Source organism: Myotis daubentonii, chromosome 4 (genome assembly GCF_963259705.1).
Source record: "Myotis daubentonii chromosome 4, mMyoDau2.1, whole genome shotgun sequence".
Lineage (NCBI taxonomy): Eukaryota > Metazoa > Chordata > Mammalia > Chiroptera > Vespertilionidae > Myotis > Myotis daubentonii.
Genome location: NC_081843.1, coordinates 5,077,184 through 5,104,020, shown reverse-complemented (window position 1 = coordinate 5,104,020; position 26,837 = coordinate 5,077,184). Strand labels below are relative to the sequence as shown.

The window sequence follows — 26,837 nt, the reverse complement described above, 5'->3', positions numbered from 1 at the left end:
ATCAGCTGCCTCCTGCACACTCCCCACTGGGGATGTGCCCACAACTAAGGTACATGCCCTTGACCGGAATCGAAACTGGGACCCTTCAGTCCGCAGGCCAACGCTCTATCCACTGAGCCAAACCGGTTTCCGCTATTCTCAGTCTTTTAATGGGCCTCAGAAACTCCAGACCATGAGGCAAGGTTTTTTTCAATAGGGTGGGTCAACTGTCTTCTCCCAGACAAAACTGCCTACATCAGTGGTTCTCAACCTTCTTGCCCTTTAAATACAGTTCCTCATGTTGTGACCCAACCATAAAATTATTTTCGTTGCTACTTCATAACTGTAATGTTGCTACTGTTATGAATTGTAATGTAAATATCTAATATGCAGGATGGTCTTGGGCAACCCCTGTGAAAGGGTTGTTCTACCGCCAAAGGGGTTGAGACCCACAGGCTCTCAAACCACTGGCCTAGATAGTAATTGCCTGTGTGAGAAAGATAACCTCTGCATTGTGAGGGAATGACTCACCACAGGAAACCAAGGTGTCTTCCTTCTAAGTTCTAACCCCAGAGTATCAGATCTTGGCTTCTGCTCACACAGTCCACTCCAGTCCACTCTGCCCTCCCTCTGCCAGGGAATTTTGTGTGTGGGCCTTTTAAGAGGGTGTCTTTATTTCCAGCCTTCTCTCACTGGTAGACAGCAAACCTGCTGCTTTTCACAGTCAGATGTTGTGTGAGTACCCTTCTCAGTTCTGGTGCTCTCTGCTGGGGTCTAGCTTAAGGATTATACCCCAGAGTTCTCAGTGGCAACCCTCCCCCCACACACACACAGCTGAGATATCTCTCCAGAACTGTCTGTGAGAGCCAGGCCAGACTTTTTGTGCTTCCGCCACTATGCAATCTCCACTTTCAATCTTCAGTTATCAGGGTTCTCTCCAGTGAGTCTTCCATTGATTATTCAGGAACTTTTTCTGTATTTTGTAATTCCAGTTTGGTCCTGGGAGCAAGCCACCATTTTTAATCTCCCCTATTTTACATTCTTAATTTGATAATTTTATCAAAGTTGTACCTATGTATAATATCAATTCTACAAAGCTTGTTATCAAAATTAGCAGTATACCTGCCAACTTGCACTCCAGATATCCACTTCCAACTTTTAGCTGATTCTTCTGGTTAGACATATGATTGATCTTCATATGTCTAAATAGGATGCTTACATTGTCTTTTTGTTTCTGTCTTTCAAGTTTTAGGGATTCCCTATTGACTTCCCACTAAGGAAGATAAGAATTTAACTCTAACAACCCAACCTCCACTATCAAAAAATCTCACCTAACCCCAACCTTACTCACAGAGTCATACTGTAATTTCATTTGAGCAATAGTTAGTAAATGCTATTCCCTAAGCTTTACCTTAGCTATACACTCAACTATAATTATTTTTCCTTTTCTGGAAAATATTGTTTACTTTTTAGTTAATAATTGCCTTTAAGAAAAAACAAAAACTGACCTAGCCCTGCCCAGTTAGTTCAGTTGGTTATAACATTGTCCCAATATGGCAGATAGGCCAAGGTTGCGGGTTTGATCCCTAGTCAAGACACATGCAAGAATCAACCAATGAATGCATAAATGAGTAGAACAACAAATCGATATTTCACTCTCTCTCCCTTTCTCTCTTTCTCAAATCAAAAAATAACACATTTTTAAAAATTACCTAGTTTCTAGGAATTTATCCCTAATTCAATTTCAAATTGTGGACACACAGATACATGAGGTATTATATGGCTTTGTTAATATAGATGGTCAGGGAGCTCAGGCTTTGGCCAAAATGGCACAGGGGGAGGCTTTTATACTGAGCATGCCAAAAGCTAGAAAGATGAATGATAGGGCCCAACTGCCAAAAGCTAGCATGATAATTACATAGAAAAAACCTCCCTCTCCTCCCTATCCCTATAAGAACCACAAGATTGAGCAGGAACTGGGGATGGTCTTAGAGACACATATTCTCCCAGGTCATGGCACCTGAATAAACCTCTTTCCTTTAACAGGTAGTCGAGCATGCATTTTAAGTTATAGTTTTTGGGGACTCCACCAGGAGTGCTTGGACCTTGGTAAGTCCTGGAGGGCCTGGGTTGGGGTCCCAGCTGCCTTTTGCAAGTTGATCCTGAGAGATGGACTGAAGACTATGTATAACATTTAGGGCAAGCACTAACAACTTTGCACAAGTTTGCTTGTTGCAGATCTATCCTACTCTTCTGATGAGCCCTTATACCGTTCCAGCTGGGAGACTGAGTCTTACTAAAGACCTGGAAGCTTAAGGTCCTGAACAGCAGTTAACCAAGCAATGGACTGGTCCCTATGCAGTCCTGCTGACAACACACTTTCACCTAAAGCAGTGGTTCTCAACCTGTGGATCACGACTCCTTTGGCGGTTGAACGACCCTTTCACAGGGGTCGCCTAAGACCATCCCGCATATCAGATATTTACATTATGATTCATAACAGTAGCAACATTACAGTTATGAAGTAGCAACGAAAATAATTTTATGGTTGGGCCACAACATGAGGAACTGTATTTAAAGGGCCAGAAGGTTGAGAACCACTGCCCCGAAGCTCACAGGAATCAAGCTGTTACAGAGCAGGAAAGTTTTAGGCCTGCTTAATGGCCTAGCCGCCTCCGCAGCTTACAGCCTGTGCAAAGTTTCTAGGAACTGAGCTCCCACACCTGAGCACCGGCCCACAGAGAACAGATAGAACAACACACCTGAGCCCCGGCCCACAGAGAACAGACAGAACAACACACCTGAGCACCGGCCCACAGAGAACACACAGATCAACACACCTGAGCACCGGCCCACAGAGAACAGACAGATCAACACACCTGAGCACCGGCCCACAGAGAACAGACAGAACAACACACCTGAGCACCGGCCCACAGAGAACAGACAGAACAACACACCTGAGCCCCGGCCCACAGAGAACACACAGATCAACACACCTGAGCACCGGCCCACAGAGAACAGACAGATCAACACACCTGAGCACCGGCCCACAGAGAACACACAGATCAACACACCTGAGCACCGGCCCACAGAGAACAGACAGATCAACACACCTGAGCACCGGCCCACAGAGAACACACAGATCAACACACCTGAGCACCGGCCCACAGAGAACAGACAGAACAACACACCTGAGCACCGGCCCACAGAGAACACACAGATCAACACACCTGAGCACCGGCCCACAGAGAACAGACAGATCAACACACCTGAGCACCGGCCCACAGAGAACAGACAGATCAACACACCTGAGCACCGGCCCACAGAGAACACACAGATCAACACACCTGAGCACCGGCCCACAGAGAACAGACAGATCAACTCACCTGAGCACCGGCCCACAGAGAACAGACAGAACAACACACCTGAGCCCCGGCCCACAGAGAACACACAGATCAACACACCTGAGCACCGGCCCACAGAGAACAGACAGAACAACACACCTGAGCACCGGCCCACAGAGAACAGACAGAACAACACACCTGAGCACCGGCCCACAGAGAACAGACAGATCAACACACCTGAGCACCGGCCCACAGAGAACACACAGATCAACACACCTGAGCACCGGCCCACGGAGAACGGACGGAACAACACACCTGAGCACCGGCCCACAGAGAACACACAGATCAACACACCTGAGCACCGGCCCACAGAGAACAGACAGATCAACACACCTGAGCCCCGGCCCACAGAGAACACACAGATCAACACACCTGAGCACTGGCCCACAGAGAACACACAGATCAACACACCTGAGCACCGGCCCACAGAGAACAGACAGAACAACACACCTGAGCACCGGCCCACAGAGAACACACAGATCAACACACCTGAGCACCGGCCCACAGAGAACAGACAGAACAACACACCTGAGCAGCGGCCCACAGAGAACAGACAGATCAACACACCTGAGCACCGGCCCACAGAGAACAGACAGATCAACACACCAGAGCACCGGCCCACAGAGAACAGACAGAACAACACACCTGAGCACCGGCCCACAGAGAACAGACAGATCAACACACCTGAGCACCGGCCCACAGAGAACAGACAGAACAACACACCTGAGCAGCGGCCCACAGAGAACAGACAGATCAACACACCTGAGCACCGGCCCACAGAGAACACACAGATCAACACACCTGAGCACCGGCCCACAGAGAACGGACAGAACAACACACCTGAGCCCCGGCCCACAGAGAACACACAGATCAACACACCTGAGCACTGGCCCACAGAAAACACACAGATCAACACACCTGAGCACTGGCCCACAGAGAACACACAGATCAACACACCTGAGCACCGGCCCACAGAGAACACACAGATCAACACACCTGAGCACTGGCCCACAGAGAACACACAGATCAACACACCTGAGCACCAGCCCACAGAGAACAGACAGATCAACACACCTGAGCACCGGCCCACAGAGAACAGACAGAACAACACACCTGAGCACCGGCCCACAGAGAACAGACAGAACAACACACCTGAGCCCCGGCCCACAGAGAACACACAGATCAACACACCTGAGCACCGGCCCACAGAGAACAGACAGATCAACACACCTGAGCACCGGCCCACAGAGAACACACAGATCAACACACCTGAGCACCGGCCCACAGAGAACAGACAGATCAACACACCTGAGCACCGGCCCACAGAGAACACACAGATCAACACACCTGAGCACCGGCCCACAGAGAACAGACAGAACAACACACCTGAGCACCGGCCCACAGAGAACACACAGATCAACACACCTGAGCACCGGCCCACAGAGAACAGACAGATCAACACACCTGAGCACCGGCCCACAGAGAACACACAGATCAACACACCTGAGCACCGGCCCACAGAGAACACACAGATCAACACACCTGAGCACCGGCCCACAGAGAACAGACAGATCAACACACCTGAGCACCGGCCCACAGAGAACAGACAGAACAACACACCTGAGCCCCGGCCCACAGAGAACACACAGATCAACACACCTGAGCACCGGCCCACAGAGAACAGACAGATCAACACACCTGAGCACCGGCCCACAGAGAACAGACAGAACAACACACCTGAGCACCGGCCCACAGAGAACAGACAGATCAACACACCTGAGCACCGGCCCACAGAGAACACACAGATCAACACACCTGAGCACCGGCCCACGGAGAATGGACGGAACAACACACCTGAGCACCGGCCCACAGAGAACAGACAGAACAACACACCTGAGCCCCGGCCCACAGAGAACACACAGATCAACACACCTGAGCACTGGCCCACAGAGAACACACAGATCAACAACCTGAGCACTGGCCCACAGAGAACACACAGATCAACACACCTGAGCACCGGCCCACAGAGAACAGACAGAACAACACACCTGAGCACCGGCCCACAGAGAACAGACAGATCAACACACCTGAGCACCGGCCCACAGAGAACAGACAGAACAACACACCTGAGCACCGGCCCACAGAGAACAGACAGAACAACACACCTGAGCACCGGCCCACAGAGAACAGACAGATCAACACACCAGAGCACCGGCCCACAGAGAACAGACAGAACAACACACCTGAGCACCGGCCCACAGAGAACAGACAGATCAACACACCTGAGCACCGGCCCACAGAGAACAGACAGAACAACACACCTGAGCACCGGCCCACAGAGAACAGACAGAACAACACACCTGAGCAGCGGCCCACAGAGAACAGACAGATCAACACACCTGAGCACCGGCCCACAGAGAACACACAGATCAACACACCTGAGCACCGGCCCACAGAGAACGGACAGAACAACACACCTGAGCCCCGGCCCACAGAGAACACACAGATCAACACACCTGAGCACCGGCCCACAGAGAACACACAGATCAACACACCTGAGCACTGGCCCACAGAGAACACACAGATCAACACACCTGAGCACCGGCCCACAGAGAACACACAGATCAACACACCTGAGCACTGGCCCACAGAGAACACACAGATCAACACACCTGAGCACCGGCCCACAGAGAACAGACAGATCAACACACCTGAGCACCGGCCCACAGAGAACAGACAGATCAACACACCTGAGCACCGGCCCACAGAGAACAGACAGAACAACACACCTGAGCCCCGGCCCACAGAGAACACACAGATCAACACACCTGAGCACCGGCCCACAGAGAACAGACAGATCAACACACCTGAGCACCGGCCCACAGAGAACAGACAGAACAACACACCTGAGCACCGGCCCACAGAGAACAGACAGATCAACACACCTGAGCACCGGCCCACAGAGAACACACAGATCAACACACCTGAGCACCGGCCCACGGAGAATGGACGGAACAACACACCTGAGCACCGGCCCACAGAGAACAGACAGAACAACACACCTGAGCCCCGGCCCACAGAGAACACACAGATCAACACACCTGAGCACTGGCCCACAGAGAACACACAGATCAACAACCTGAGCACTGGCCCACAGAGAACACACAGATCAACACACCTGAGCACCGGCCCACAGAGAACAGACAGAACAACACACCTGAGCACCGGCCCACAGAGAACAGACAGATCAACACACCTGAGCACCGGCCCACAGAGAACAGACAGAACAACACACCTGAGCACCGGCCCACAGAGAACAGACAGAACAACACACCTGAGCACCGGCCCACAGAGAACAGACAGATCAACACACCAGAGCACCGGCCCACAGAGAACAGACAGAACAACACACCTGAGCACCGGCCCACAGAGAACAGACAGATCAACACACCTGAGCACCGGCCCACAGAGAACAGACAGAACAACACACCTGAGCACCGGCCCACAGAGAACAGACAGAACAACACACCTGAGCAGCGGCCCACAGAGAACAGACAGATCAACACACCTGAGCACCGGCCCACAGAGAACACACAGATCAACACACCTGAGCACCGGCCCACAGAGAACGGACAGAACAACACACCTGAGCCCCGGCCCACAGAGAACACACAGATCAACACACCTGAGCACCGGCCCACAGAGAACACACAGATCAACACACCTGAGCACTGGCCCACAGAGAACACACAGATCAACACACCTGAGCACCGGCCCACAGAGAACACACAGATCAACACACCTGAGCACTGGCCCACAGAGAACACACAGATCAACACACCTGAGCACCGGCCCACAGAGAACAGACAGAACAACACACCTGAGCACCGGCCCACAGAGAACGGACAGAACAACACACCTGAGCACCGGCCCACAGAGAACACACAGAACAACACATCTGAGCCCCGGCCCACAGAGAACACACAGATCAACACACCTGAGCACCGGCCCACAGAGAACAGACAGAACAACACACCTGAGCCCCGGCCCACAGAGAACAGACAGAACAACACACCTGAGCCCCGGCCCACAGAGAACACACAGATCAACACACCTGAGCCCCGGCCCACAGAGAACACACAGAACAACACACCTGAGCCCCGGCCCACAGAGAACACACAGACCAACACACCTGAGCACCGGCCCACAGAGAACAGACAGATCAACACACCTGAGCACCGGGCCACAGAGAACAGACAGAACAACACACCTGAGCCCCGGCCCACAGAGAACACACAGATCAACACACCTGAGCACCGGCCCACAGAGAACAGACAGATCAACACACCTGAGCACCGGCCCACAGAGAACAGACAGAACAACACACCTGAGCACCGGCCCACAGAGAACAGACAGAACAACACACCTGAGCCCCGACCCACAGAGAACACACAGACCAACACACCTGAGCACTGGCCCACAGAGAACAGACAGAACAACACACCTGAGCCCCGGCCCACAGAGAACACACAGATCAACACACCTGAGCACCGGCCCACAGAGAACACACAGATCAACACACCTGAGCCCCGGCCCACAGAGAACACACCGATCAACACACCTGAGCACCGGCCCACAGAGAACACACAGATCAACACACCTGAGCCCCGGCCCACAGAGAACAGACAGAACAACACACCTGAGCACCGGCCCACAGAGAACAGACAGAACAACACACCTGAGCAGCGGCCCACAGAGAACAGACAGATCAACACACCTGAGCACCGTCCCACAGAGAACAGACAGATCAACACACCTGAGCACCGGCCCACAGAGAACAGACAGATCAACACACCTGAGCACCGGCCCACAGAGAACAGACAGAACAACACACCTGAGCCCCGGCCCAAAGAGAACAGACAGAACAACACACCTGAGCACCAGCCCACAGAGAACACACAGATCAACACACCTGAGCACCGGCCCACGGAGAATGGACGGAACAACACACCTGAGCACCGGCCCACAGAGAACAGACAGAACAACACACCTGAGCCCCGGCCCACAGAGAACACACAGATCAACACACCTGAGCACTGGCCCACAGAGAACACACAGATCAACAACCTGAGCACTGGCCCACAGAGAACACACAGATCAACACACCTGAGCACCGGCCCACAGAGAACAGACAGAACAACACACCTGAGCACCGGCCCACAGAGAACAGACAGATCAACACACCTGAGCACCGGCCCACAGAGAACAGACAGAACAACACACCTGAGCACCGGCCCACAGAGAACAGACAGAACAACACACCTGAGCACCGGCCCACAGAGAACAGACAGATCAACACACCAGAGCACCGGCCCACAGAGAACAGACAGAACAACACACCTGAGCACCGGCCCACAGAGAACAGACAGATCAACACACCTGAGCACCGGCCCACAGAGAACAGACAGAACAACACACCTGAGCACCGGCCCACAGAGAACAGACAGAACAACACACCTGAGCAGCGGCCCACAGAGAACAGACAGATCAACACACCTGAGCACCGGCCCACAGAGAACACACAGATCAACACACCTGAGCACCGGCCCACAGAGAACGGACAGAACAACACACCTGAGCCCCGGCCCACAGAGAACACACAGATCAACACACCTGAGCACCGGCCCACAGAGAACACACAGATCAACACACCTGAGCACTGGCCCACAGAGAACACACAGATCAACACACCTGAGCACCGGCCCACAGAGAACACACAGATCAACACACCTGAGCACTGGCCCACAGAGAACACACAGATCAACACACCTGAGCACCGGCCCACAGAGAACAGACAGAACAACACACCTGAGCACCGGCCCACAGAGAACGGACAGAACAACACACCTGAGCACCGGCCCACAGAGAACACACAGAACAACACATCTGAGCCCCGGCCCACAGAGAACACACAGATCAACACACCTGAGCACCGGCCCACAGAGAACAGACAGAACAACACACCTGAGCCCCGGCCCACAGAGAACAGACAGAACAACACACCTGAGCCCCGGCCCACAGAGAACACACAGATCAACACACCTGAGCCCCGGCCCACAGAGAACACACAGAACAACACACCTGAGCCCCGGCCCACAGAGAACACACAGACCAACACACCTGAGCACCGGCCCACAGAGAACAGACAGATCAACACACCTGAGCACCGGGCCACAGAGAACAGACAGAACAACACACCTGAGCCCCGGCCCACAGAGAACACACAGATCAACACACCTGAGCACCGGCCCACAGAGAACAGACAGATCAACACACCTGAGCACCGGCCCACAGAGAACAGACAGAACAACACACCTGAGCACCGGCCCACAGAGAACAGACAGAACAACACACCTGAGCCCCGACCCACAGAGAACACACAGACCAACACACCTGAGCACTGGCCCACAGAGAACAGACAGAACAACACACCTGAGCCCCGGCCCACAGAGAACACACAGATCAACACACCTGAGCACCGGCCCACAGAGAACACACAGATCAACACACCTGAGCCCCGGCCCACAGAGAACACACCGATCAACACACCTGAGCACCGGCCCACGGAGAACACACAGATCAACACACCTGAGCCCCGGCCCACAGAGAACAGACAGAACAACACACCTGAGCACCGGCCCACAGAGAACAGACAGAACAACACACCTGAGCAGCGGCCCACAGAGAACAGACAGATCAACACACCTGAGCACCGTCCCACAGAGAACAGACAGATCAACACACCTGAGCACCGGCCCACAGAGAACAGACAGATCAACACACCTGAGCACCGGCCCACAGAGAACAGACAGAACAACACACCTGAGCCCCGGCCCACAGAGAACACACAGAACAACACACCTGAGCACCAGCCCACAGAGAACACACAGATCAACACACCTGAGCACCGGCCCACAGAGAACAGACAGACCAACACACCTGAGCACCGGCCCACAGAGAACACACAGATCAACACACCTGAGCACCGGCCCACAGAGAACAGACAGATCAACACACCTGAGCCCCGGCCCACAGAGAACAGACAGACCAACACACCTGAGCACCGGCCCACAGAGAACACACAGAACAACACACCTGAGCACCGGCCCACAGAGAACACACAGATCAACACACCTGAGCACTGGCCCACAGAGAACACACAGATCAACACACCTGAGCACCAGCCCACAGAGAACAGACAGATCAACACACCTGAGCACCGGCCCACAGAGAACAGACAGAACAACACACCTGAGCCCCGGCCCACAGAGAACAGACAGAACAACACACCTGAGCACCGGCCCACAGAGAACAGACAGATCAACACACCTGAGCACCGGCCCACAGAGAACACACAGATCAACACACCTGAGCACCGGCCCACAGAGAACAGACAGATCAACACACCTGAGCACCGGCCCACAGAGAACACACAGATCAACACACCTGAGCACCGGCCCACAGAGAACAGACAGATCAACACACCTGAGCACCGGCCCACAGAGAACACACAGATCAACACACCTGAGCACCGGCCCACAGAGAACAGACAGATCAACACACCTGAGCACCGGCCCACAGAGAACACACAGATCAACACACCTGAGCACCGGCCCACAGAGAACAGACAGATCAACACACCTGAGCACCGGCCCACAGAGAACAAACAGAACAACACACCTGAGCCCCGGCCCACAGAGAACACACAGATCAACACACCTGAGCACCGGCCCACAGAGAACAGACAGATCAACACACCTGAGCACCGGCCCACAGAGAACAGACAGAACAACACACCTGAGCACCGGCCCACAGAGAACAGACAGATCAACACACCTGAGCACCGGCCCACAGAGAACACACAGATCAACACACCTGAGCACCGGCCCACGGAGAATGGACGGAACAACACACCTGAGCACCGGCCCACAGAGAACAGACAGAACAACACACCTGAGCCCCGGCCCACAGAGAACACACAGATCAACACACCTGAGCACTGGCCCACAGAGAACACACAGATCAACAACCTGAGCACTGGCCCACAGAGAACACACAGATCAACACACCTGAGCACCGGCCCACAGAGAACAGACAGAACAACACACCTGAGCACCGGCCCACAGAGAACAGACAGAACAACACACCTGAGCACCGGCCCACAGAGAACAGACAGAACAACACACCTGAGCACCGGCCCACAGAGAACAGACAGATCAACACACCAGAGCACCGGCCCACAGAGAACAGACAGAACAACACACCTGAGCACCGGCCCACAGAGAACAGACAGATCAACACACCTGAGCACCGGCCCACAGAGAACAGACAGAACAACACACCTGAGCACCGGCCCACAGAGAACAGACAGAACAACACACCTGAGCAGCGGCCCACAGAGAACAGACAGATCAACACACCTGAGCACCGGCCCACAGAGAACACACAGATCAACACACCTGAGCACCGGCCCACAGAGAACGGACAGAACAACACACCTGAGCCCCGGCCCACAGAGAACACACAGATCAACACACCTGAGCACCGGCCCACAGAGAACACACAGATCAACACACCTGAGCACTGGCCCACAGAGAACACACAGATCAACACACCTGAGCACCGGCCCACAGAGAACACACAGATCAACACACCTGAGCACTGGCCCACAGAGAACACACAGATCAACACACCTGAGCACCGGCCCACAGAGAACAGACAGAACAACACACCTGAGCACCGGCCCACAGAGAACGGACAGAACAACACACCTGAGCACCGGCCCACAGAGAACACACAGATCAACACACCTGAGCACCGGCCCACAGAGAACGGACAGAACAACACACCTGAGCACCGGCCCACAGAGAACACACAGAACAACACACCTGAGCACCGGCCCACAGAGAACACATAGATCAACACACCTGAGCCTCGGCCCACAGAGAACACACAGATCAACACACCTGAGCACCGGCCCACAGAGAACAGACAGATCAACACACCTGAGCACCGGCCCACAGAGAACGGACAGAACAACACACCTGAGCACCGGCCCACAGAGACCAGACAGATCAACACACCTGAGCACCGGCCCACAGAGAACAGACAGATCAACACACCTGAGCCCCGGCCCACAGAGAACAGACAGAACAACACACCTGAGCACCGGCCCACAGAGAACAGACAGATCAACACACCTGAGCACCGGCCCACAGAGAACGGACAGATCAACACACCTGAGCACCGGCCCACAGAGAACACACAGATCAACACACCTGAGCACCGGCCCACAGAGAACACACAGATCAACACACCTGAGCACCGGCCCACAGAGAACACACAGATCAACACACCTGAGCACCGGCCCATAGAGAACAGACAGAACAACACACCTGAGCACCGGCCCACAGAGAACGGACAGATCAAAAGTAAGAACAGTCCTGACCTTTGAGTTACCCAGAAATGAGTAACAGGAGGATGAGTAGCTTGGCTAAAAGGACGCAATGAGCTCTTGTAACTTGGCTTTGCCTGCTATGGGAACCTGAGCACGGGTGTAGTTGTCCCCTTTAAACATTGGACTCTGCAGAGGGTCGGGGCCGCTTCTTTCTCGGGCTTCCCGAGTGGAGGAGCGGACACTGGCCAGTCAGTAAAGGCTCTAGAGTTTAATCCGTCTGGAGTTCTGGTCAATCTGTCGCCCGCGCTCCACAACAAAGCCTTGGGTCCACCACACACAGTCAAGACAAGCACTACCTAAGAGGACTTAGATTTTGCTGCTGCTGCTGATACTGCAAGGGAAAGCTGGGCCCGCACTTCCGAGGGAGATTTTAAATTCCTCTTTCGGAAGGAGCTGTGCCTTTCTGAACTAAGTGACGATGTTACTTCTCGTTTTATGAGTTTTTGGCAATTGTTATGCTTTATGCCCACGCTTGGACTGATAAGACCTTTGTCCACACTTCCCAGACAGTGGCTTCCTGGGCAAACTTATTCCACTGTGTGGTGTGTCATCGGGATTAGATTACGGGGATCCTTTACTCTCCCAGTTTCTGATTTCACTACAGCCCCCCCTGCACTTAGTCATACACCTCACCAAGCACTTGTTTGTCTGCACAGTAGGTCTCACTTTTGAAGCCCATCTGCAACACCACCTCCTGAAATACGAAGCAATCTGCCAGCTTCACTTGCTCAGCAGTGCCAACCTCTACACACCACACATGCCACCTTCCAAAGAGAGCAATCTGTCTCCCGTATGTAAAGAACTCCCCTCCATTCTTTTCCCTTTAGTAGATAGCAAGAACCTCTGGACCTGGAGATAGGTCAGTCTACACCCCTTAACAGCAGGAGAAACTACAGAAGATGAGGCCTCCACCCATTTACTCTTATAAGATTACAAGGGTCCAGTGTTTTAAAGGGTCCAGTGTTTTATTTTATTTTATTTAAAAAATATATATTTTATTGATTTTTTTACAGAGAGGAAGGGAGAGGGATAGAGAGTTAGAAACATCGACCAGCTGCCTCCTGCACACCCCCTGCTAAGGATGTGCCCGCAACCAAGGTACATGCCCTCGACCAGAATCGAACCTGGGACCCTTGAGTCCGCAGGCCAGCGCTCTATCCACTGTGCCAAACTGGTTAGGGCAAGGGTCCAGTGTTTTAAAGGGTGAATTGTTAATATAGACCAGTGATGGCGAACCTTTTGAGCTCAGCGTGTCAGCATTTTGAAAAACCCTAACTTAACTCTGGTTCCGTGTCACATATAGAAATTTTTTGATATTTGTAACCATAGTAAAACAAAGACTTATATTTTTGATATTTATTTTATATACTTAAATGCCATTTAACAAAGAAAAATCAACCAAAAAAATGAGTTCGCATGTCACCGCTGACACGCGTGTCATAGGTTCGCCATCACTGATATAGACAGTCAGGGAGTGCCGGGGAGTCTCCCCCATTGGCCAAGATGGTGTAGGGGGAGGGGCTTACACTGAGCATGCCAAAACCTGGAAAGATGAATGATCAGGCCCTGAGCATGCCAAAGCTAGAAAGATGGATAGAAAAAAAAAGCCTTCCCCTACCTATTACTATAAGAATGATGGGTTTGAGCAGGAAGGGGGATGGTCTTTGAGATGGGAGTCCACCATTCTCCCAGGTCAGGGCTCCTGAATAAACCTCTTTCCTTCTGCACCAGCACCTGTCTCCCGAATTTGGCTTTCGTTATGGCAAGCAGCTGAACCTGTTTTTCAGTTACAGCTTCAGCTTCTTGGAAGACATTTTTCCCAAAGCCTCCTGGTAGGGGCGGTAAACTCTATTTTTACAGCATCACCCTTCACCCTCATCTGGGGAACTGACTTGGCCTCATTTTTTGTTGTTGTTGCTATTCCCCTCATACTCTCCCCCCACCCTCTTTTTTATCCTCACCTGAGGACATATTTTTATTGATTTTTTTTTTTTTAGAGGGAAAGGAAGGGAGAGGGAGAGAGGGAGTAACATAGATGTGAGAGAGGAACATTGATTGATTGCCTCCTGTACACACCCCAAATGATAACTGAACCCACAACCTAGGTATGTCCCCTGACTGGGAATCAAACCTACAACCTTTCCTTTTGGTGTACAGAATGATGCTCCCACCAACTGAGCCACCCAGCCAGGGTGATACTTTTGACAGAGCAAATCCTCCAGTATCTTCTGGAGAAAGCGTACATGAGAGATTACATTACATGTCTGAAAATGTCTTCATTCTACTCTTATACTTGATTAACAGTTTGAACTTAACATTGTAGACTAAAGAGCATTTCCCCCTGAACTTAGAAGGCGTCATCTTCCAACTTCCAATGTTACTGTTGAAGTCATTCTGATTCTCCATCTTTTGTATAAAACTGGTTCTTACCCTCTGGAAGCTCCCAGGATATTTTCCTTATTTGTAGTTAATGTTCTGAAGTTTTGTAAAGATGAATCTTGGTATAGGTCAATTATCCATTGGCTATGTACTTGATGGGCCCTCTTATTCTGGGAACACACATCCTTTTTTCCAATAAATGTTTTTGAATTTTTAAAAAGATTCTCTCCCCCCTCTAGTTCTCTGATCTTTCTCAAACTTAAAAATTAGGTTCTTGTTCCTAGACTTTCTTAAAAAGTTACTTTCTTTTGCCTGGCCAGTGTGGCTCAGTTGGTTGGAGCATTGGCCCGTGCACCAGAGGGTGGCAGGTTCAATTCCTGGTCAGGAGGCAGCTGATTGAAGTTTCTGTCTCGCATCCATGTTTCTCGCTCTCTCCCTGGAAATCAATGGAAATGTGTCCTTGGGTGAGGATTAGAAAGAAAAAAAAAAGTTACTTTCTTTTATATTAACTGAGATTATTATACTTCTTTTTTCCCAATAGATACCATTTAACAATAAGAGCTCTAATTGTTTGAAATTGATTTAGCTTATAATGAGGAAAACTAAAATTGTGCATAAAGTCAGAAACGTAAGTACTGCATGTAGAAAGAAAAGGGCTCATAAAAGGAAAAAACAAACACGGTCCCAAACAGACTGGTTCCTTTTGGTGACCTTAAATACAGATAAGTATGTCAAGATAGAGACACCAAATCTTTTGGGAACCCTAATTATCCTATACAATAAAAGCTTAATATGCTAAGTGTCTGGTCAGCCATTCAACCAATCAAAGCATATGCTAATGATATGCTAAGGGCGCTCAACCGCTGACGTGCACTGACCACCAGGGGCAGATGCTCTGATCGGTAGGTTAGCTTGCTGCTGGGGTCTGGCCGATCGGGACTGAGCGAGAGGGGCTGGATACGCCCTGGAGCCCTCCTGTGGTCCCTCCCCAGCTGGCCAACCTCCCGCGTCCCTCCCTGGCCCTGGTGCACCAGTGGGGTCCCTCGGCCTGGCCTGTGCCCTCTCACAATCCGGGCGGAGGGACCCCCCCCCAAGTGCACGATTTTCATGCACTGGGTCTCTAGTATTACAGTAAAAGTGCTTGTTTACTTTTGCACAGTGGTAGGACTGTTCATTTTAACACGTCTGCTAACAGGAGACATCTGAATTTGAGACCAGATGGGAAGAAACCACTTTATTTGTAATATACAAAATGGAACTTAATACATATGCGAAAACAAATATATACAGTAAGCCACTTCTCTGGGTTCTACCAGTGTCCACCTTGTCTAGGTTACATGGTTACCCCAGAGTCTAGAAACACGAATAGCACGCACAAATCCACGCAGAGAATATGCACATTCTGCCCCGCCCCCAAGTTGCACACACTTGTGTAAACATTTGCTGATTGGTAAAACATGTCCAGCACTGCAACCAAATGTGCAGGGGTCGGGGTGGGAAGAAATGAAGTCACTGAAACAGCAAAAAGGTAGTTTACCTGGCTGGGTCATCAAGGTGGCGTTCAATAAATTCCCACAGTGCCTCGAGTGAGGGGGAGGGAAGAGGAATATTCAGACGCAGTGGTGTTTGTTTTTTCCCTTCTTACATTAATAAAGCCTTTACATTTTTTTTTATTGATTGATTTTATAGAGATAGGAAGGGAGAAAGAAAGGGAGAGAAACATCAATTTGTTATCTCACTTATTTATACATTCATTGGTTAATTCTTGTATGTGCCCTGACTGGGAATTGAACCTGCAACCTTGGTGTATCGGGAGATGCTCTAACCAAGAGAACTACCCGACCAGGGCCAAGCCCCTCCCCACTTTTTCCCACCTGTAATAAAACTGAAAAGGATATCACAGACCAGTTTAAGTTTAAATTTTCTTTTCTGAGTCCTCTGAATAACAGCAGCTCTCAAAACCCTACTCCAGCTTAGCGGCTAACCAGCAGTGTCACTGTGAAGATTCTACCTTTCAGAACTTCAGTGATGACATCCCCAACTCTGCTTATCTAATCTCCCAGACCTTCATCTGTTTCTTCATTGAAGATAGTCTGATATTTTCCAGTGGGACTGGACTGTCCTGGGTATTTGTAGTGGTGGTGGCGGGGAGAGGGGACAGGGGACTGTTGCTTGCCTGCTCAGCATTTGTGGAAAAAGGAGATGCCCTAGCCAGCTTTAGAAGGCACAAAACTAGGCTTGTTGTTGTTGTGTGTGTGTGTTCTTAGTTATAGTCAAGTCTTTATTTAAGAATCTCATCTGCCAACTGAGCATTTCCCACCAACACGGGGAGCAGAAACCTTCACAGGCTTCAACCCTTTGCTCAGGCGCAGCCTTTGTGGGAGCCCTAGCAGCAGCCAGTGCTGTCTTGTTAGGCACTTGCTTAGCCTTTTTTGCTTCCTTGGCAACCCTGATAGCTTGTTCTCGTTGAGCTTTCCTAACTTCAGGTTTCTGGTTCCTCTTGGCCATTATATCAGCAAGAGATGCACCAGTGATGGCCCTCTGGAATCTGACTGCACGGCGGGTCTTTTCTTTTGAATTTCTTCCGACTGTCCGTTTTTGTGCTTTCTTCCATAGAGGACAGTCCAGTTTATCTGCCTAGGATTCCTCTTGGAAAGGAATGCTGACTCGCATTTTCATTAAGAAACGGGAAAACCTTCCCATCGGTTCTGGCGTGGCACCACCTGTGTCCAGGGTAGATCTTGTAACTGAAACCGCAGAGCTCCAACCTTCATGGCTGTGGCTGCCGGAGCGCAGGAAAGATGGTGAAGAGCACAAAACTAGGTTTTGAAGATGAAGTAAAGTCTTCTTCTGGCTCAGGAGGATCTCAACATCCTACTGATCATTTCACTCTCAATGGTCCTTAGAGAAGCATTTGCTTAACTCTACACCCAGGCCATCGCGACCTCCGGGACGAGAGGGCACCACCTTCGACATTAAGGCCATGTGGGCGGGTGGGCGGAGATGCAGGGGTGGTGGTTCAAGCCAATCCAAACACTGCATCATTAACTGCATGGAAGACCAGAGCTGCGAAGAGTGAGTGCAGTGACCGGCTCTCCTTTGTTCACAATTCCTGAGTGCCTACTCTGTGCCAAGGCACGGTGTGTTTGAGCCCTGGAGGTCAGAAAACTGCGAGAGCTCATGCCCAGAGCTTAACACAGTAGGTCTCAATCAAGGGTTAGAGCAGAGGTGGGAAAACTACAGCCCAGGCGAGCCACCTGCTTTCAAAATAAAGTTTTATTGGAACACCAGCCACGCCCATTCACTCAAGAATTATCTATGGCTGCTTCTGCTCTACCATAGCAGGGCTGAGCCCTGCAGAGCATACGGCCTAAAATATTTACTATCTGGCCCTTTATAAACGTTTGTGGATCCCAGTGTTAAAGGAAAGCACTAACGCATAACTAAGAACTGAGAGAGGTGATCAGGGAACAAATGGTTTGCAAATGAAGTCTAAGAGAGGGTGGGGGGCTGGCTGAATTAACGACAACAAAGGAGCATGGATTACATGAGGCTTGATTACTCTGAAGAGATAAGTCACAGTAAAATTGCCTGGGACTTACATTTAACATATGCAATTTAACGGCATGCAACTGGTTTAAAACAAAAAACCACTACTTGCTCTGCTGCAAGTGGCAAAAGAGCAATCAGCCCCAGCTTCTAAAGGGAACTGGCCGTGACAAGCCCACATGCAAACGAGGGCTAGCCACTCAGAGGTCCGCCCAAGGACTGACCCAGTGGTCTTGGCTCTGCTTGGCTTTCCTTCCGGGCACACTCTGGCTTTTGAAACCGGCTGCACAGGTTCACAGCTCCACAGCAAGGCCCTCTTTCAATGAGAAGGTCAGAATGGTTTGCATGTCACACTCTGTGTTTTAAACAAATAAAGAGAAGCTCCTTAATCACTTGGAGTTCATCAAATCAGTCTGTTTTCTTTGCTATTTGAAATACAAACTGAAATCATACTGATATTAATTGAATTCTTTTTTTTATTTCTTAATCCTCACCCGAGGATATTTTTTAATTGGTTTTTTGGAGTGGAAGGGAGGGAAACATCGATGTGAGAGAAACACATCGATTGGGTGCCTCCCGAAAATGCCCCCACCTGGCCGAGGATCAAGCCTACAACCAAGGTATGTGCCCTTGACCAGAGCCAAACCCGGGACGCTTCAGTCTGAGGGCTGATGCTCTGAGCCAAACCAGCTAGGGCTGAAATCTTTCTTTTTTTCTGCTTCCCAATAACCCTCCAAAACAATGGCAAGTGCTCATGCCAAGTGGCACAGCCTTAGCCATCCTCTGCAGGCTTTCCCATGTCAACGCTGCTCGTCCAGCAGCTTCCCACTCTCGGGCTGGGGGAGTGAACTACGGGTCAGGCTGAAATCTTTCTGAAGAAAAAGCTCATTATGTACAATTAGCCATAGCCTGGCCGTGTGGAAACTGGTCAATGAGTGTTTATAGTTAGTTCTTGCCGCCTCGCTCTCCAACGTGGCAGATAAACCTGAAGTGCTGCTGCTGCAAGCACCTGCTGGGAGTGACCGGAAAGCAGGCTCGCTTCAAGCAGAAGATGCCAAGGACAGGGCTGGACATCAGCTGCCGAGAGAACACGAGGGGATCCTGTGCCAGGGCGGCGGGAGCCACTGTGGATGCTGCCCGAGATGCAGAGTACATGCCGCTTGGAGGGAGGGCTTGGCCACGCCGGGCCACGGTCCCTCCCTGTGGGAGCCTTAGGCGCACCCCCTCCACACGCGCTGACGAGCGCTCAGAGGCAGGAAAGCGTGTGTACACGCCAAACCTGTTTGGAGAGCCCCCTGTAGAAACCATGCTTCAAAATGGAATTCGGCTGTATTCCAGGAAATCAGTTGCATTTCAGGAAGGAAATTAAACTAAAAGGTAGAAAACAGTCCATGTGCGGGCCCTCCCCCTCCCATGGCAGAAGAGGGCCCGGGCGTGGTACCATCTCACTTGCATGGAGCAACGCCATGCATGCTTCCAAGTGCTGAGAAGAGAGGCTGTGCCCTACGCTGGGCCCGTACGCCCCCACGGAGAGTTCATGGAGCGTTCACGGGCAGCAACACATTCCTCATCCGACTCAGGACACAGGTCTGTGGGCCTGAGATTGCAGTCCAGCCTGAAAATGCTGGGGAGCGAAGTCCTAAGATTTTCCAAAAGCACTTTCTAGCATCTTGTGACAAAACAAAAGAACCTCAAATCCATATGCCGGTTCATTAGGCTGCTTTGTCAATCCCCACGCCCCCAAAACATCACCCTGGGGACAGCTATGTGTCTTTGCTGATAGCAAAGACGTTTTTATGAGTCAAAGAATGATGTACAAAAGTTGATGTAAACACACTGAAAATACCCCAAATAGCCCCTAGATGAGTCGGTGGGTCTTTTCCCCTCTAGCCCTTGTGTGGGGACTGGCCCAGGTGATCTTCCTGGCGCGTTACTCCTCCATCTGGGCCCAGGCCTCCTCCGCCTTCTGGTAGTACTGGTTGGCCAGCCGGCCCTTCAGGGCTTCCATCGCTGCCTCGGCTGCCTGCGTGTACAAGTCGCCTGAAAGACAGCAAAGTGGGCCACAAACAAATGAGCCACCTGGTGTTTTTGCCAGCCCAGTATCCCCTCCCCTCCCTGGGAACAGCACCCCAAATATTACTAATTCCCTCTCCCTCTACAGGACCCGGGTGGGGCTCTGGGAGGTCATGCGATCAGAGTCTGGCCAAACAAAGTACCCTCTCTCATTCCCCACCAGGCCGCAGAGATTGGCCCAGACTGAGGCACAGCCAATCAGAGGAAGCCATCTCAATGACTGGCATGAGGGCTGGGGGGTGCTTCCATCTGAGCCAGCGAGAAGCAGGCTGAGGCCTTTGCAGGGCCATTTGGAGAAGGTATGCACGGGGAAGAAACAAAGATTACAAACGGCCCCATGTCAGTTCTGGACAGGTTTGGCCACCAAGTGAATTTGTGCCACATGAACAAAAACTGTTTTTTCAGAGCTTCTGAGATTTAGAAATTCCAAATAAGGAATTACAGAATTGCTTATTTTTTATACACCCTTAACATTTTTTTAAAACTTGGCCTCTACCCCATACCTGTGAAATAAGAGAAATATGGAGTTCAGTATGTTTATTATGTAACAGAAAAAATATCTAATGTGTGCGTCAACTACTGAATGGATACACAGAATATAGTACCTCTGTACAATGGAATATTATGAGGCAATAAGAAGGAATGAAGTACTAACACATGCTACAACACGGGTGAACCTTGAAAGTATTATGATCCGTGAAAGAAGCCAGACACAAGAGCCACATATTGTATGATTCGCTCTTTATGGACTGTCCAGAGTAGGTAAATCCACACAAAAAGTAGGCTAGTGGTTTGCAGGAATGAAGGCGGGCAGGAGGCCACTGCTCCCCAAGACTGGCTCTCTCTGCGGCGAGTGGAAGTGTTCTGGACTGAGAGAGTCGGGATGGTTGCTCAACATCGTGAAGGTACTAAACACCACTGAACTTGTACACTTTAAAATGGTGAATTTTAGGTGATGAAAATGTCGGTTCCATTGATTTTTAATAGTAAAAAAACCCCCAACGCCCTAAAACCCGAGCCCCTGATATATAACCATTAAAATAAAAGCGCTCATCTGCACACCAGCTCCACGAAGCCCCCCTAAGCCAGCGCCTGTGGGTCCAGCCTGGCAGAATGAGGGCCTGTGCACCTGAAAGAGGAGCCGCACGCAGCCTGTGTCTTGCCGGTGGGCCAGGAATCATGTCCCTCCTGCCCGGCCGCCCGCCTCAGGGGCAGGTCTCCCGACCTACCTGACCTCTGCGGGTCCTTCGGCAGCCGGAAGCCGCCCACAGACAGCATCTCGGCCTCCCTGGCCAGCAGCGTGTACCGGGGCTCGTCGTGCACCCCGTCGTACTCACCGCCCTCGTCACAGTCTGTTTTCTCCAGGGCAGTGCTGTACCAGTGCAGGGCCTCTGGCCAGTCTCGGGACCTTGCAGGGGATAGAGAGGAAAAGAGGGAGGTGACCATGGCAGCCGGGCAGGAAGGAGAAGGCCCTGCGGCGGGAGGAGCAAGTCCGGGACCGCAGGGGGCGCCACCTGTGAACCCCGACTCACAGCCCCGGAGGCCGCCGCATCGAAGGGGCGCCGTCCACACCTCAGGTTACACGTCTGTGAGAGCGCCGTCTCTCACTGTCCCTAACGGGGCTGTGCGTCCCACGGCTCTCCAGCAGTGGTGTGGGGCGTTTTCCAGTTTGAACACGGTAGCACCCTGTGGGCCTGCATTAGCAGTGGCTGGTGCCAGCCAGTCTGTCCTATGACTGGGTAAGAGAGGAGGTGAATGGGTCCCCTTTGCCAAGGCCTCAAGCTCACGTGAGAATGGTCACCTTGTGGCCCATCTCACGCTGGGCCTGTGCAGCCGGCACCGGGCAGGCTTCCGGGGAGGAGCCGGCTCCCTCTCTGCTCGGCCCCTCTGGCCTCAGCTCTTTCTCCTGCTGCAGCACGTGAATGGCCAAACCACGCAGGTTCTAAGCAAATCTAAACACACAAGACCGAGCAGGCAGGGTAGCAGCTTTCCCTTTGGGCGCACTAACTGTATCCGGGCACGTGAGCATTCATAGCATGCCGGCAAAGAGCAGAGAGACGCTGTGAGAAGGCCTGTGGGTCTCATGAGCGTTGCCGGAAAGCAGCTACCATGACTTGCTGTCCTCCCCTCCGTGTGCTCCCTGGCCTGGCTCAGCCCTGGTTTTAGCTCCTGCTGACCTCCCCATGCCAGGCTTTCTGTTCCGACACACCAGCTCCATCTGCTCCTTGCCGTTGCCCCTGCTGCTCTGTCAGCTGGGATGCCCACACTGGCTCCTCAGCTCTGTGCCTTTTCTTCAGAGACGCCGTCTCCAGACACCGTTTCCTACAATGGCCTCAGTCTGTTTACTCAACGCTGAGGACAGTTTCCCCGAAGACGCCAAAGGCCCAGAAAGTCAGGGCCCGCTGGGGCGTAAACACGCTGGCCAGGACGGTCTTCAGGAGCTAGCCTGACTCCACTTTATTTTACAGAAAAGGGAAATCTTCTGACAATTATTGGGACATACCCACCAGACTGAGGTTTTGACATTTGTCTGGAAGCCACTAAACCATATTGCACCCCTTTAACCCCCCTGGTCTTGACCCTCCCTGGTCTTGACGGGCAAAGCAGATCTGCCCTGAAACTTGAATGAGAAAGAGCGGAAGGGCCTAATATTTCCCACCCCACCCACCCCACGACGCCACGCCCAGGGGTAGGTGCCCACCCTGCGTTGGAGTTTCCAATGACGTTTCCTCCCCTATTTGGGGGTAACTTCTGAGAAGGTGGAAATTTGGGCCTCCATGGGGCCTGCCTTACCCGAGTGGCCCTTAATTAACGCTCCCTGAATGGAAGAGGCTGGAGCAGCTTGGAATGAGGAAGAAGAATAAAAAAATGACTGTAGTAAAAGCTATATAAAAAAACTTTGAAAGATTAAACTACATAAATATTAAAAAGTCAATGTATCCCCAACCCCATAAACAGCGGTCACCGAGTGACTCTGTCCCCCCACATCGGTAGTAGTTATCTCTGGAAAAAATTTTAAGCCAGCTCATACGCCAAAGAGTTACTAGCATTAACATCTGAAAAATTCTTACAAATCAACAACAGAAACTATCACGTCAAAGAAAAAGGCAAAGTCATAAGAACACACAGGGCAAAGATCTGTCGGTGCCCAGCCCCAGCACCGGCCAGGCTGGGCTTCCCCGGCACGCTCGGTGGGCACCAGGCACACGCGTCTGATCCGCACAGTCATGCGTGCCATTCTGTTCGCCTCCCGTCCGTGACAGTGTCGTCCTGTGACAGGCCACTGTAGGGGGGGCCAGAAGACCTGGGCTCCGCTCTGCCACCCGCTCCCATGTGACCATGGCAAGTCCCTTCGCCTCTCAGAACTAGTTAACTCATTCATAAAGTGGGACCAAACAGGCCCGGCCTGTGTGTGCCAACGAGATGTGTTGGCTCATTCATTCGAACAACCACTGAGCCAGGCCCTGCGCGGAACACGGGGCTGCAGACAGCGAAGACCGGGTCCCGTTCTCAGTGCGATAAAACCACCAGGGGAAGAGCGGTCCGAACACCAGGGAGCAAAGAGCAGGTACATGTCTGCACGATACGCAGGCGGCCGCGTGTCCAGATGGTTCAGGCCCGGGGAGCTTAGAACCACGGCCCTGACTTTCCTTCTCACCCAGTGAGAGGGGCAGGAGACCTTGACCCGAAGAGGAGCTGCCAGGCTGCGCCCCCTGCGGGTGTAGAGGATGACTGTGCTCACCTGCTCCCTCCCGGGTGAAACTGCCTCTTCCCACTTTCATTAACCCAGCGGGGAGCCTAGCCGGAACCGGAGAACCACAGGGCATCAGCAACGGGTCCCTTTACAACAAGCATGTCAAACTCGTGGCCTGCGGGCTGCATGCAGCCCACAACCAATATTTTTGCGGCCCAGCCGGTAAGTAAAAAACGTTTTAACAAAAATTTCGTAACTTAATTTTTACAATATCCTGTGATACATAATGATTAATAACGAACTACAATGTTCGCTAATGACTGATTACTATAATCATGTTGCATTCATTTCCCTTACGCGCAGGCGCACCATTTCTCTCCACTAACACCAGCAGCGAATATTTTAGGAGCCCATGGCCACGTCATTAGTCTTGGACTGACTTGTTTGGTGTGCGCAACAGGAAATATTTCGCTTTCAGAGAACAAGAAAAATAGGTTTATTTGCGTTATGCTTATTAATTTGTGCAGTAGTTCAGTGTCTGGTAAATTAATGTTCAAGAAAAAATATTCATTTTTATTAAAATGTTCTATTATTTTATGTTAACGATGACTCATTTATTTCAGCCCTCTGTATTTAGCATATCTCTACTGAAATAAACCTACGTTTCTATGAAAATTGAAGCTTTTGTGTTTCTGTGGCCCACATAAACTTCAACCTTGTTTATTTGGCCCGTGTTAGCCTTTGAGTTTGACATACTTGCTTTATGAGTTCAATTCCCCCACTGTCCTCTGCTCAGCCTGGACTTCCGGGACGACTCACTGGTCAAGCCAAGGAGATGAGATGGAGCCGGGCCACCCGCCCCTCCTCCCCTGCACAAACCAGCCCTGAGCGGCAGCTAAGGAAGAGTTAGCACCTGCAGTCCTGCCTTCAGGAGGCTCAGCCACCCTGGGAAACCCACTCCAGGCCTGAGCTACCCTGGGCTTGCTTCCTGCCCCCTCCCTCTCAGAAGGGAAACATAAAAGTAGGCAGAGTGAATTCTAATCACCCAGATCCTACCATCCAGGGAGAGCCACGCGGGCCGATGCTGCACATCCTTTCAGACCCTTTCTCTGGAGAACCTTTACCTCTAACGGCTAAGCTGCCGCATGAGCTCATGCTTCTGTGCCAGGCACGGGGAGAGTTCCCTCTCATCTAACCCGCACACAACAATCCTAGGATGCAGGTTCCACAGTCATTCCGTTTACACACTGAAGGGCCTGAGGCCAGGGAGGTAAAGTAACTTGCCACAGACTGGAACGCAGGGGGGAGCCGAGCCCGAAACCCAGGTCTGTGCTGGTCCTGGAGGGGAAGCTCCCACCTGGAGCCCGTTCCCACCAGCCCCCCTGAGTGGCGGCCACAGTACCTGTCTGGGCTGAGGTTCTGGCCGGTGTCAAAAGCTCGTGCCACCAAGATCATGGACTGTCTGTCACCAGCGCCAGCCGCCTTCAGTAAGTAATCAAATCCTTTGGTTTTATTTTCTTCCGTCTCCTGTCAATACCAACCAGAGGGGAGAGAAGAGAGATGAGGCCTGCACTGGAGGGGCTGCCAGGGCCACTGACCAGCCTCCTCCCACTGACTGCTGTGGGAGCTGGGGGCTGGGGCTGCTGTAGAATCGCGCACTGTGAGAAAGAACGGGCCAGCACCTGGCGCCATGCTCCTTGGGGGCCCACCGGGAGGAGAAGAGCAGCTCAGCTCTCTCCTGCCCGTCGTCTATCCGCTCCGAGGCTGCCGAAGAGCCGCTCACGTCCTGCCTCCACAGGGCAGGGCTCTCTGCTCCCACGCTTTAAACATTTCAGCAGCTGTACTGAGATATAACTCACATACCACATAACCCACCCAATGAAAGCACACAAATCAATAGTCTCAGCATATTCACACAACGTGCAACATCACCGTAACCACTTCAGACAACCGAAACACCATGCCCTGAGCTGTCACCTCCAAATTGCCCCATCCTACCCAGCCCTGGGCAACACCTGTTTCTCTTTTATTGATTTCAGAGAGGAAGGGAGAGGGAGAGAAAGATAGAAACATCGACGATGAGAGAGAATCATTGATTGGCTGCCTCCTGCAGGTCCCTTACCAGGACCAAGCCTGCAACCCAGACATGTGCCTTACTTGGAATCGAACTGTGACCACCTGGTTCATACGTTAACACTCAACCACTGAGCCACACCGGCCAGGCTCATCTATCCACTGTTTC

General features: G+C 51.7%; 1 protein-coding gene and 1 pseudogene across 6 annotated transcripts in view; both read right to left on the bottom strand.

Moving 5' to 3' along the window:
* Nucleotides 1-16,498: 16,498 nt before the first annotated feature.
* On the bottom strand, nucleotides 16,499-19,983 carry LOC132232547 (large ribosomal subunit protein eL24-like; annotated as a pseudogene).
* EEF2K (eukaryotic elongation factor 2 kinase) overlaps nucleotides 16,499-26,837 on the bottom strand; it is a 57,596-nt gene continuing 47,257 nt past the window's right edge. For 4 of the 6 annotated variants that reach the window (XR_009452447.1, XR_009452449.1, XR_009452448.1 and 1 more), the window contains 4 exons: nucleotides 25,998-26,122; nucleotides 22,131-22,309; nucleotides 19,482-20,868; nucleotides 16,499-19,144 (listed from right to left, as the gene is read on the bottom strand). Coding sequence is in view for 1 of the 6 variants with exons in the window: in XM_059692051.1 (XP_059548034.1) it covers nucleotides 20,759-20,868; nucleotides 22,131-22,309; nucleotides 25,998-26,122 (414 nt within the window). In the remaining 5 variants the exon portion in view is untranslated. Of the gene's footprint in view, nucleotides 20,869-22,130; nucleotides 22,310-25,997; nucleotides 26,123-26,837 lie in introns of all 6 variants that reach the window. The other 2 variants (XR_009452451.1, XM_059692051.1) reach the window with 2 other exon arrangements.